This window comes from Sinocyclocheilus grahami, unplaced genomic scaffold (assembly GCF_001515645.1).
Source record: "Sinocyclocheilus grahami isolate Dianchi unplaced genomic scaffold, SAMN03320097.WGS_v1.1 scaffold1297.1, whole genome shotgun sequence".
Lineage (NCBI taxonomy): Eukaryota > Metazoa > Chordata > Actinopteri > Cypriniformes > Cyprinidae > Sinocyclocheilus > Sinocyclocheilus grahami.
Window position 1 is genome coordinate 113910 of NW_015506476.1, and position 14157 is coordinate 128066.

Below are 14157 nucleotides of genomic sequence, written 5' to 3' on the forward strand. Positions count from 1 at the left end.
AGCTCATCGGTCTGAATGAATTCTTGAGACACTCATCACTCCAATGGAGCCTGATTTTCAGAAGCTTCATGACTTTATTTGATGATGCTTTTGAAGCTTCTGAAACTCGGGCTCCATTGACTGATGTTGTATGAACCGAAACCAGCAGGACAAACTTGACCAAACTCACATCCTCAATGTCTTTTGGTCTTTCTCTAGATGCTCCAGCTGGTTCTGGGCTCACTGAGGATGAAGAGACCACAGCAACATCCGGCCCAGATGAGGCAGTAAGGGCAGGTGGAGTGATGGAGTGTCTCATCCATGGCCCTGGACCATTTCCAGGATGCTGCTGTGGACTCCTCCATCCTCACTGCCCACACCAGTCTGCAGACATTCAGATCCTGCAAAGATGCACAAACGTAATACAAAAGCAGTCATTTTAACAGCACAATGTCATTTGATTTCTGTATTAGAAGTAACAAAATTATCTTACTTTATGATCTTATTTCAGGTTTTCCCTTTTTTTCACAAATTGCCCTGATGAGATACATGAAATATCAGGTCACCTTTCCTTGCAGGTCCTGCTCCACCACAAAAGCTCTGCAGCAAATGCACAGGAATCAAGAATCAGAAAAGTGTTGAAATAACTCTGTTTGAAATTACAATAATTCAAATAAACTACAACTTAAGATTTAAAAGATGTTTAATTCATTTCTGTAGTGTACTCACTCAAAGCCTTTGATGGCAGCATTCCTTCATCAGTCACTCTGCACTGGATAAACACACGTGTGTCTCATCTGTCCCTGAAACATCCAGACAAGATTCAAGTCACCTCTGTGATTTAGCTGGTCAATACTGCATTTACATGTTGTTAACTCACTTTTTATCTAACACAAGTGCTCCACAATTTATCAACAATACTAATGGACAAATGAAATAGATAACTTATGTTTAGTTACTCTATGTAGATTTGTTTATTTACATTTCTTCCATTAATCTAAAGCAGTGATGACAACAGTGAATTCTACATAATAGCACACATACATAACTCACTCAGATGTCTGTTCATGTTGTGATGTGCTCATCTGGAATTCTTTTAGAATATTTTCCTGTCAGATATTAAATAGACATTTAATCGTCTTTAAGATGTATATGGTTTATGTAAATGCACTTTGGAGATGTGCGTGTGCTTAATGGAGCTCCCCTGTTCGCTATACATAAGAAAACGTGTTTTACAGAAAAATCACAAATATGCTATACTGTCTAGCGTCTTACACCCTCAACAATTGAACAGTTTACTCTACAGTAGCTTAACAAATGTGATTTTAACACAGGGAACCGTGTTTTTGATTTCTAATACTCACATTTGTAAACACCCTCGTCGCTGTTCTCCGCCCTGTTCGATGATGACGTATCCTCTCCCGTGGGCTTCTGGGATTGAAAAGTGTCCATCGATGAGCACTTCAGAATCTGGACTGAAGCAGTAGGACATCCGGGGATTTCTCGCCTACTCTTTTATGAATACTGAGATTTCGGACATACTACTTTCTTCACATACTCTTTTCTCCTACTATATAGTAGGTAAGTAGGCATATTCGGACGCACTTTAAGTAGACGCACGTCCGAATCTTGCGAGAATTAGTACGTCATCCAGGTAATTCTCGCCTACTCTTTTATGAATACTAAGGATTCAGACATACTTATTCGCTCGCCTACTGCTTTTCCCCTACTATATAGTATGCCATTTCGGATGCAGCCATACTCTCTTTCCTAGCATTTATCCCGCATTGGCGCAGGGTCCGCTGTTTGTCACATCGCTCTCCACTTCTTCCGGTCTAGGGCACCCTCAGGGGCAGCATTGATTTGTTTCATATCTTACTTAATCCGGTCCATCCATCTCTTCTTCGGTCGACCTCATGGACACCGTTCATCAGGGCTCAGGTGCAATGCTCATCCGGCCACTGATTCTTCTCTGCTGCGGACGACATGGCCATACCAACGGAGGCGTGCTTCCCTCATCTTCTCACTGATTGGGGCCACTGCTAGTATTTTCTGCACATCCTCATGCCAGACCGGTCCAATCGAGTCAGCCCAAGCGCCCATCGGAGCATACGCATCTCCATAGTGTGGAGGGCCTGATGGTGTTTGGTGGATGCAGGCCAACATTCCGCTCCATAGAATGCAACTGGCCGCACAATGGTCTTATAAATCTTTGCCTTGAGATGGATGGGTAAATGTTGATCGCATAGAACTCTTGAGACTTGGTGCCAATTTAGCCAGGAGACGCTGACACGCGCACGTGTATCTGGGAGGCTGTCACCGTCTGCCAAGAGATTGGAGCCGAAATATTTGAAACATTTCACTTTCTCTAGATATCTTAACCAAATGCATTTCTACCCTCCGCAGAGGCTACCACTCCATTCACAACGCCCACACGCTCGACGCCATGTTTATATTGGCTTTCTTCAGTTTCCTCAGATGTTTGGAACTCACCATCACGTCCTGCTTCAATCCAAAAATCCACCCAACCTTTTCAGACCTATCAGTGCTAGATACTGAATAAATCTCTTATTCATTAAGCAAGAGAGACCAACTGAAAAGAGGCCACTTCATTATATCTTCAATCTCCAGTCACCAATCCAACCATACCAAACCCTCCTAGCCTACCTGCATTACAGAAGCCCGCAGGCTAAACTCCCGTCTGACCCGCTTTTGTTGTTAATCGCCCCGCTCTGTTTCCAAAAACACCTCAAGTCCATTCTACTGCTTTCCGGCATCCCAGCAGATCATTACTCCAGCCACTCCTTCCACATAGGCACAGCTATCACAGCTGCCCCAAAAGGCCTCTCCCAGCCTCAGATCCAGGCACTCGGCCGCTGGACGTCAGAGTATAATACATACTTATTATATGTAAGTGTGAACTCGTGAATAAAGGATCTGAGGATCCTCAAATCCAAACTGTGTTCATTTATTCATTCATTTATTCATATAATCATATATAATCATTAGTCATTTATATAATTTATCATTTGATTATTTTTATCATTTATATCATTTTAAGTATTTTAACATTTATTAATTTACTTATTAATTTTATTATGCTTCTATATTTTCTATTTCTTAATATTTTTCTTGCTTATGCATTTCCATTATTGTTCAATCTCATGATTGTGGGGTTTCATGAACTGTTTAGTCTGTATGAATAAGAGATAACAGGGAATGTTTATGAAAACTCAAGGTTTAGGGGATGTTGTTGTGAATCAGTTTGGTAAAATAATACTTGTTGAATTTGTGCTGGCCAGACGAAGTCTGAGCATTGAGACATACCCAAATAATAGAGATGACCTCTACAGCCCTGAATGTCAGCGGAGATCAGGACAACTAGATGAGCCCCAGAGACAGATTAAAGCCCTTGTCTCCTAGACATCCACCGGGACAAGACCACAGGAACCAGTTGAGTCCTCTGCTCAATGTGACTTTGCTGCAGCCTGGAATTGAACTGCTGGTTTCGCCTGGCATGAGGAGAACTGGACCCCCCGACTGAGCCTGGTTTCTCCCAAGGTTTTTTCTCCATTCTGTCACCGATGGAGTTTTGGTTCCTTGCCGCTGTCGCCTCTGGCTTGCTTAGTTGGGGTCACTTAATTTCCAGCGATATAGTCGACTTGATTGCACAGATACTATTTAAGCTGATCTGAGCTGGATGATGACATCACTGAATTCAATGATGAATTGCCTTTCACTGAAAATTGAGTGTTTACTATTGTCATTTAGCCTTAATGACACACTATTTTCCTAATTACTTATTAGATATTTGATAATTACAAAAAAAAAAAATATCCTCATTGAGAACTACTTGGGAACTATGACCAGTTAATAAAGAATAACCAATTAATTACTAATCACAACAGTAACGTCTTAAAAGTGAACAATTGGGTTCTTTGTGGAAACTAATTTATGAATATGATATCCCCCAAATAAGTCGGCTACAGGTTGAAATTGTGACTACTACTCTTACCCAGTGTTCGAACTATACCGTGGACTTTGGGGGAGCCCACTTGTTTTTTTTTTATAAGGGGGGGGGTCGTGCGCTTGCGCATGCCTCAAAAGAGACCTTACAATGACTTACAAAAGGGCCTTTCGCACCGCAGGAACCTTTACATAGTACCAGAACTAATTGTGGAACTACCCACTTTTCGGCGTGTTCGCACCGCCGGAACTGGGAGCGATTTTAGTACCGGACTGCCTTTTTCGAGAACCAAATTAGCTCCTTTGTAGCAAATGTAGAGCTGCCAGTTGTCGTTGGAGATTCTTAGTCCTCCTTTCCGTTCTTTCAGTCGCTTTACGTATACGTCTACTTTCCATGTCCACTGTGAAACCCGTGAGACACAACAAACACCGTTCCGATCACAGCGTCCTCCATCCTCCTGTTGTTAATGTTGTTTTTCTTTGTTTCTGTTGTTGAACGCCGCGCACATATGACGTCGCTGTCGACCGGCTTACATCACTTCTTAGTACATACTCTCAGTGTGAATGCAACCCTTTAAATGGTACTGGGAAATAGTTCGCTCAAAATCGTCCCAGTACTTTAGTACCGTATGTTTAGTTCTGGAAATAAAGCGGTGCGAAAGGGCCTAATGATACATATCAGCTACAAGTGTATGCACTACTTGCTTTATGCAACCACTATATAGGATAAATCACTATACAGGATTTACCCTATTATTCTTTATCGGCACAAATTGATAGGTGAAACAACAAACAGCCACCCACAAATAGTCTATAAACAAAGCATCAGGCTGTCTTTGAGTTCACATGAACAACGGTTAAAGTTACTCGTCGTCAGGCTACAGAAGAATACCATAATTCCTCCGTTCAATTAGGCCTAAACGCCTGTTTCACACACTCCATCTCAGGGTGCAAACTACAGGGGAGCTAGGGGGAGCTCGGCTCCCCTTAATAAGACATGGGTTCCCCTGAAAACGGGATTTGTGAAATTTTGGGGGGTCTCAAAAAATATTGACAATGTGTTATTTTGACGTGCAATTTCAGTTTTGTGTAATGTGATCATCGTGGATTATTATTAATTATACAAAAATATAATTAATTCATGCATGACGGCGATTTAAACCTAATTCACTTCAATAAAGATAACTATACATGCTAGTCATGAGCATCAAGGTGTGGGGGCGCTGCGATGCAATTTCCACTCATGTTTAGTACATGTTAGCTCAAAAATTCGTAGAAAAAATATAAACGCTGGACTGGAAGGCATGTCATTCGCAATTATGTGTTGTGGCTGGATTGTTACAGGTCTGCGTGACTCTCCAAACGCCTGTTTCACCCCTTACCCCTTATTTACACTGCACACGTCTGCGGCGCGTTACGGCTCCGACGCGGCTACCGGAATTGATCGCGGTCATTCTAGTCAATGCTTGTGTTTACACCAGACGCGCCGCGGCACGTTTCAAACGCGTCCCAGAAGCGGCTCTCCGCGCAGCTTCGCTAAAGATAGGCGCCTAGTCTATTTTTGACGGACGCCGCGTCCAAACCGCACAGCAAATACAAAATAAAAGTCAAAAAATCATGTCAATTTCAAAATAAACACCCTGTGCAGACTCCTGATCGTATTTCACGGTCACATATCTTTGGCAGGAGGCCAGAAATGGACGACGACGAGCGGTTCATCCTCGAAATACAAAAACACATGGTGTTATATGACATCACTTTTTTACAAGGACAATGAGCAACCAAACAACATCTGACAGGCAAATCACGTGGTCTCGTGAATCCTACAGCTGCGCTTCTGATCCGCTTCTAGTGTGAGTTGGCACCGCCTGGAGGACGTAACAAAACCTCTTCGGAGCCGTAACGCGCCGCAGACGTGTGCAGTGTAAATAAGGGGTTATTTACAGTAGGATTCGCGAGACCACGTGATTTGCCTGTCAGATGTTGTTTGGTTGCTCATTGTCCATGTAAAAAGGATTTGTGATGTCATATAACACCATGTGTTTTTGTATTTCGAGGATGAACCGCTCGTCGGTATGGTTAATATGGTTGTTATGATTAACAACCATATTAATATAGAACATTATGAAAGATAAAGTTATATTATGTTCGAATATTATTCTGTGTAGTTTTCCACAAAAATAAAGTCTGTTAAAATACATTATAACACATTTCCTACTTTTTATACATGCATGATTCAAATTCCTTCAGTTAACACGAAAATTTAAATAAATTCTTTTTCAGAACGACCATGTCTCTGTGTCAACTTTCACTGGGTTTTACTGTAGAATTATGGAGAAAATTAAAGGCAAAGTCTGTCACAATGCATTATAACACTGAATAATGCCTGTATACATGTCAAGGAATGGTCAAATTCCTTCAGTTAACATGAAAATTTCAATAAATTATTTTTCAGAACGACCATGTCTCTGTGTCAACTTTCACTGGGTTTTACTGTAGAATTATAGAGAAAATTAAAGGCAAAGTCTTTCACAATGCATTATAGCACGGACCATTCCTTGACATTTATACAGGCATTATTCAAATTCCTTCAGAGTTAACATTAACATTTCTATTCATACTTCTTCAGAATGCCCAAGACTCTGTCTGTGTCAACTTTCACTGGGTTTTACTGTAGAATTATAGAGAAAATTAAAGGCAAAGTCTTTCACAATGCATTATAGCACGGACCATTCCTTGACATTTATACAGGCATTATTCAAATTCCTTCAGAGTTAACATTAACATTTCTATTCATACTTCTTCAGAATGCCCAAAACTCTGTCTGTGTCAACTTTCACATGATTTTACTGTAGAATTTTTGAGAAAATGAATGGCAAAGTCTGTCGCGATGCATTATAGCACCGATCATTCCTTGACATTTATACAGGCATTATTCAAATTCCTTCAGAGTTAACATGAACATCTCTATTAATACTTTTGCAGAGTGCCCAAGACTCTGTCTGTGTCAACATTTATTGGGTTTTACTGTGGAATTATGGAGAAAATTAAAGACAAAGTCTGTCACAATGCATTATAGCACTGATCAATTCCTGCTTTTTCTACAGGCATTGCTCAAATTCCTTCAGAGTTAACATGAACATTTCTATTCATACTTCTTCAGAATGCCCAAGACTCTGTCTGTCAACTTTCATGCGATTTTACTGTAGAATTTTACAGAAAATGAAAGGCAAAGTCTGTCACAATGCATTATAGCACTGACTATTTCTTGACATTTACACAGGCATTATTTAAATTACTTCAGAGTTAACATGGAGATTTCTATTCATATTTCAGAATGCCCAAGACTCTGTCTGTGTCAGCTTTCACTGGGTTTGACTGTAAAAATGTGTAATATTCAAAAAAGACAACAAAGACAAAAACTGTGGTTCAAGAGTTCTGTGATTTAATACTTCACAGGCAAGGCAAGTTTATTTACATATCCATTCGTAATAGCAGGAGACAGGAGGTCCTGCACAGACAGGTAATAACACATACATACATAGAGAAAAATGCAACTTCTTCAAGGCTGAGTTGTTCAAACCCAAGCACTAATCAGGAACTTTCCCTAAACATCCAGATATGAAGTACTTTTATTCTACTACACGTTTCACACAAAAGTTTTCATTATTTTGAAATATGAAAAATAAAGTAAACTGTAAATTGGTCATGTACATGAGAAGCCGTAATGACCTAAGCTTTCAAAGAAGATTATATGTGTAGCATCTGGACCACTCAAACACACAATATATATTTTGTTAGCTAGATTTAACAAATATTCTGTAACACCCCAGGAAGCCGAACAGGCCCTTGGTTCCATAACAACCCTGACACCAGATACATTTACGACCTTGTGGAATGTGAGCAGAGACTCTCACTGCATTTTCCAGAAGCAAGAGGCACAAATGCACAGTAGAAATAGACTTTTCTACTAATTAATTCATAGGAAAACCTTTCTTTGAATGAACAGTGTATCTTAGAATTTTTGAGAAAATGAATGGCAAAGTCTGTCACAATGCATTATAGCACTGACTATTTCTTGACATTTACACAGGCATTATTCAAATTCCTTCAGAGTTAACATGAAACTTCATATCAGTTATTCCTCAGAATGATCATGACTGATCGTCCATACATAAAATTACATAATTTAGGCTTTTTCTGTTTTTGTCAGTGTTTGTTCGTCTCTGGGGAGTCTATTAAATATTTGAATATTTGCAAGTTTAACTCTATAACGTCATCCATCTATAGGCCTACTAACATTTATGTGCAAGTGCACAGCTTTTACAAGATCAGCCAACGTTTTAAATTCCATTTTAAGTTAAAGAGTAACTTAAACTGGAATATGTAAAGATTTTTAAGTAACTTTTTTAAACCCTTAACTGTCACTCACATTTTTGAAAATAGACGTGAAAGTGCACTATCCAAATTTAAATTTTTATAATTCATGAATGAAAATATTTTGTAATATGATTTTGATGTACCATTTGCATTTTAAAATGGGTTTCAAAGGATGAATTTTGAGATTTTCAGTTTTTTATTGATATATAATTTCTGATGATTTCTAAGATTTTTGAGGTGCACTCTTGTCATAAATTCATCTATTACTTTTCCTACATCATTTTTAACAAAAAACAATGGTAGAATATCTATTTAGGAGTCTTAGACCTTTCCAATGATATATAGTTTGTCATGATTAGATTAAGATTTAATTGTAATATAGTGAAGTAAATTTAGGCGTCACACAGAGAGGGGACGGGTGACAATTAAAGGGTTAAATTAAGATTTAGATTAGCTGATGCTATCTGCTTGGCTTCTGCTTGGATGTTTTTGCTGAATTTTTTCAAACATTCTCCCAGTATTGCTTACATTCTTGAGATGAGACAACATAGCCACCTTTACTCAAAACCTTCTACAAAAGCTTAAAGTGATGTGTAGACCAGCCACAGCTGACAAGACTTAGGAAAGCTTCAGCACACAGAAGGTGAGTCCTATTTGATCTGCTATATTGTGTTGTGTCCATCTCCACACACAGTGCATGAAACCACCGGTTACAGCTGTCGCACCGAATCTGTAAAAATAACAAATACAACACCTTTATATAAAAAACACATACAAAACTTTCATTCAAACCGATTGTATAGACAAAATCAGTATATTTTTAACATGTCCAAACTTGAACATTATTTCACCAAAAATGCTACTGTCATGGTTACAAGTTGTCTTTTATTATTTACAGTAGCTGGCAATCTGCAATAGTTGATAATATGAACTTGACAGCTACCAAAGACCAAGTGCAAGGAAAAGAGCTATATCCTTAGTGTGTAGCAGATATCTATTTTCTATTAAAGCCACTAAATGCAAGCACGTTAATCCAGTAACCAGCACAAAATAAAGCAATTCAAAATAACACCTTACCCAGCCAGTAATGGAAGGCTCCGGACTTGGTGGTTCGCGTCGTGAACACATGGAACAATTGTTCTCTGCGTCAAACACTAATGAAAAAACAATTTGACAATTTATACTTTGACAATACAAATATAAATGTAAAAAAAAAAATTACTAAATAAATAAAATAAAATAAACACATACCTGAAGCTTCAAGTATTTCAAGTGCCAAAGCTGTGCGTTCCTGTGCCATCTCTTCTGTAGTAGTCCCAAATTCCATGTTAGGTAATTTAGGAAATGCCTCCATGACTGCCTTTGCCATCTAAATAAACAAAAAGCAAACAAACAAATAAGACAGAAAGAAAATATGTGATGTACACAATATAAATACTGTATGTACTGTATATTGTGTACTGTAGTCATTTAAATATTGTAAATAGCTCTTCTCCAAATATGGAGATAGCACAAAAAATCATTGTCAGAATACAAGCATGTAACTAATCATCTATGTTATTGTACCATAGTGACCATCACACCACAGCTATTTCCATCTTGCTGAACTGGGTGCTGCATAACAGCTCCTTTGAACATAATATCTGCCCACTCTCTCTTACGGTGGTGGATAGTCATTATCTGAAAGTATTCACTGTGTGACAATGAAATGTTAAAATATAAATCTTCTTTATATATCTGCAAAATACTACAATGTAATTACATAGATGGAATGCAGTGTATATGATTACATTGAATAAACTAAATTGCATAAGAACCAGAATTTCTGGGCAGCAGCTTCTGAATCTGCCTATTCTGCAGGGTTGCTTGAAGGATCCACCAAATACACACTGCTTTCTGCTGCATTGATGTACTGTAACCACAAGAAAAAATACATTATTCCACAAATATTCACCACAACACCAGAAACATGGGAAATGTACATCAATATACAAAGTGTTAAATAAAAACTAACCAGAAAATTCCAGTGTATATTTTCAATGTTAACAAAGGACACAATGGCTTTGTAGTTGTCAAAGTTAACCTGTAACACATCAAAATTATTTTCATTATATGATATTAACACAGAAATGACTTCAGTTAATAAACATTTATCATTGATATTATTTTTGGTTTTGCTTCATCATGTACATACAGTCAAACTCGTTTAAAACGTCTAAACAATTATCAATCTCTGAACCCTTTGTACCTTTGCTACGGGCACGGCTCACCTTGGGATTGGTACACCAAGGCGATGGCATCCACCTTCCAGTGGGCCAATCTCTGCTTGGAGACAGCCTTCCTTTTCTGCTGGCCTCAAAAGCAGACAAGGAGCTGCTCAGAGCTTCTGAAATTCTGGGTGCGGTCCACGTATATGCCTAACACTCTTACGGGACACAGCAACGCCAAGGCTGGATCTGCCTCCTCCGGGGGCAACGCTTGCAGGTTCACCACCTGATCTCGGAAGGGAGTGGTGGGAACCTTGGGCACGTATCCAGTCCGGGGTCTCAGGATAACATGAGAGTAGGCCGGCCCGAACACAAGGCACTCTTCACTTAACGAAAATGCTTGGAGGTCCCCGATCCGCTTGATGGAAGTGGAGTCTGTTCACGAAGAGGAGCGCTTTCTTAAGAGACAGGAACTTTCGCTCAACTGAATCAAGCGGCTCAAAGGGACCCCTCTGAAGTCCAGCCAGGACAATAGAGAGATCCCAGGAGGGTATTAGAGGTGTCCTAGAAGGATTCAACCTTCTGGCACTCCTCAGGAACCTAACGTCATGCTTTCCCAGGGACCGGCCGTCCACTGCATCATGATGTGCTGCGATAGCAGCGACATACACTTTCAAGGTAGAGGGTGACAGCCTACGCTCCAACCTTTCTTGCAGGAAAGAAAGCACGACTCTAATCGAGCATCTCCAGGGGATTTATCGGTGAGAAGAACATCAATTCGTGAACAGACTCCACTTCAAAGCATAGGCATGCCTCGTAGAGGGAGCTCATGGGAAGCAAACAGGTCCACCTGAGCTTCCCCGAATCGACTACAGATCAGCTGAACTGTCTGGGGATGGAGTCGCCATTCTCCAGGGAAAGTGAGCTGTCGTGAGAGGCAAGATACACTGCCAACAACTCCAGACAGTTAATGTGCCAAAGCAGTCGAAGCTGCCTGCCCGTTGCACGTAGCGCCACAGCCCGTATTGTAGGCATCTGTCGTGACAACGACATGCCTGGACACTTGTTCTAAGGGTACCCCAGCCCGTAGAAAAGCAAGGTCCGACTAGGGGCTGAATAGGTGGCGACACATCGGTGTGATGGTGACACCATGTGTACCGCCACGCCATGCCCATCTTGGGACTCGGGAGTGTAACCAGTGCTGAAGTGGTCTCATATGAAGCAATCCAAGCGGCGTGACTGTGGCCATTGTGTGTGCCATATGTCCCAGGAGCCTCTGAAGGAACTCAGGTAGTTCAGCACCGACTGGGCACGTTTGTTGGTGAGACGTGCCATCATACTCACCGAGTCTAACTCCATACCGAGATAAGAGATTCTCTGCACAGGGGAGAGCTTGCTCTTGTCTCGGTTGACCTGAAGCCCCAACTGACTGAGGTGCCGATCGCACAACTCCTCTCACGACCTGACCATAATGAGCCAGTCATTGAGATAGTTGAGGATCCTGATGCCCACTTCCCATAGTGGGGCAAGGGCGCCCTCCGCGACTTTCGTGAAGACGTGGGGGGACAGGGAGCCAAAGGGGAGGACCTTGCCATGCCCGACCCTTGAACACAAACCGTAGTAACGGTCTGTGACGAGGAAGTATTGAGACATGAAAGTACGCATCCTTCAGGTCGATCGCTGCAAACCAATCCTGGGATTAAACGCATTTGATAATACGTTTCTGCATCAGCATCTTGACCGGGAGCTTGTGAAGGGCCCGATTCAAGACTCGCAGATCCAAGATAGGTCGAAGGCCACCGCTTTTCTTCGGTATGATGAAGTAAGGGCTGAAAAACCCCTTCCTCATCTCGGCTGGAGGGACCGGCTCGATTGCATCCTTGGCCAACAGGACAGCAATCTCCTCATGCAAGACAGAGGCGTCTCGGACTGCCACCGAAGTCTTGAGAATGCCATAGAACTTGGGAGATCGCCTGGCAAACTGAATTGCGTAGCCGAGTCGAACCGTCCGAATGAGCCAGCAGGACGGGTTGGGCAACGCATGGCATCAATGGGACAGTCGACATACCCACAGTGGTGCAGCGATGGGGAGTTGTGCTATAGTCCTCCACGTCCACTGCATTCTCAAAACAATTTGATAATACCTAGAATATCAAAATCAACTGCAGGCGGCAGATCCTTCTCCTTTTTAGCGCCCAAACTCTGGAATAACCTACATAACATTGTTTGGGAGGCAGACACATTCTGTCAGTTTAAATCTAGATTAAAGACCCATCTCTTTAACCTGGCTTACACATAACACACTAACACATTTCTAATATACAAATCCGTTAAAGGATTTTTAGGCTGCATTAATTAGGACAACCGGAACCGGGAACACTTCCCATAACACCCGATGTACTTGCTACATCGTGTAGTAAATCAGCTCAAAAGGGAAATATATATGACTAATTATAACTGGTTATAATTAATAATAAATATTTAGATTAGATCTATACAGTAACTGTAGCAGAATCAATATTATAATTATTTGATCTGTCCGTCCACCGAGCAGACAATATAATCATTTATCAATTCAAGGAAAGATTATTTTCCTGGCCAAGGAAGAATAACTTTCCTTCTTTATGCAGTGCTAGCAGTAATTTAGCATATGTAGCAAGGGTTCAAACATTCATTGACTTCGAATTGTGAGCAGCAAACAGAGGCAATCGATTGTGAATATAAGGGATTTAATAAATGAAACTATATCTAACATATAACTAACTAAGCAAAACACATATATACAGAATTAAGCAAAGTAAGGAAAAGAGAGAGAAAAGTAAAAGAATGGCAGTATTTCACATCAATTAACCACAACCTATGAAAATCATCAAAGAATCAAAAATCACCTTAAAAGGGGCTGAAACTTAAACACGCATCTAAATAATTGTAAACGGTTACTTGCATTGGCTTCGATTGCTGAACAAGAGTCCTGATGCGGTAGACAACGGAGGTCTTTGATGAGTTCTTTGAGTGAGCTGGAAGTTTACTTCTGGTTCTTCTGAAGATAGGAAAGTCCCCAGCGAAGTTACTTGAAGATAAAGGTCTTGAGAGTCTTGGAAAGGGTTTTTGAGGGTGCCTTTTGAGGGTTTCTATTCACCACCCAACTTTGGGTGGAATAGCCAACACCAGGCGTGAATTTTTTGAGCGGGAGAAGTTTCCTTTGTCTCCCTTTATGGCTCATTTGCATGTTTTATGGCCGGTCTGGAATTGGTTCAGTTTTAACCCAAAATATAGTACAAATCGTATGATGCGTTTCACAATCACATACTGTAATCATTGTTTGAGGAATAAAGAGCAGATAATATTGATACCAAGAAAGAAACATTTAGAATAGATTAAACCAAAGATAAATCCTTACACCTGAATATCAGTGTTTAGGGCTTAACTAATATAAATAACGAGTGGTAACTCAGCTAATCTAATAGGGAAACGTACAAACAACACATGCAATATACCAGATATATTTGTAACGGATTAATTATAGTCTAAATAGGGTAAAGGTTTACGTGAGTGTGTGTGTGTTGTAGTTTGCTAGTCAGCCCAGCCCATCGGCGCCGGGGGGGGGGGGGGCAATTTTTTTGCT

General features: G+C 40.6%; 1 protein-coding gene and 1 long non-coding RNA gene across 2 annotated transcripts; both read right to left on the reverse strand.

The window, feature by feature from the left end:
- Positions 1 to 546: 546 nt before the first annotated feature.
- LOC107568976 (uncharacterized) lies at positions 547 to 1668 on the reverse strand. The gene is made up of 3 exons (XR_001606838.1): positions 1344 to 1668; positions 709 to 782; positions 547 to 579 (listed from the first exon to the last, which is right to left on the reverse strand). It is a non-coding gene; the product is annotated as an uncharacterized lncRNA (long non-coding RNA).
- Positions 1669 to 8896: 7228 nt separating this feature from the next.
- LOC107568973 (lysine-specific demethylase 5B-B-like) lies at positions 8897 to 10002 on the reverse strand. Its single transcript, XM_016254974.1, has 4 exons — positions 9892 to 10002; positions 9577 to 9694; positions 9403 to 9479; positions 8897 to 9055 (listed from the first exon to the last, which is right to left on the reverse strand). Exons 1-4 carry the CDS (start codon positions 10000 to 10002, stop codon positions 8897 to 8899), a joined length of 465 nt encoding a protein of 154 aa, XP_016110460.1.
- Positions 10003 to 14157: the final 4155 nt, after the last annotated feature.

Excerpts from the sequence above, each read along its gene's own strand:
- LOC107568973 (XM_016254974.1), bottom strand. The coding sequence starts at position 10,002 with ATGACTATCCACCACCGTAAGAGAGAGTGGGCAGATATTATGTTCAAA. Across the intron at positions 9,695-9,891 it reads GTGGTGTGATGGTCACTATG|ATGGCAAAGGCAGTCATGGA; the intron begins GTACAATAACAT and ends TTGTTTATTTAG. Across the intron at positions 9,480-9,576 it reads TGAAATACTTGAAGCTTCAG|TGTTTGACGCAGAGAACAAT; the intron begins GTATGTGTTTAT and ends TTTTTTCATTAG.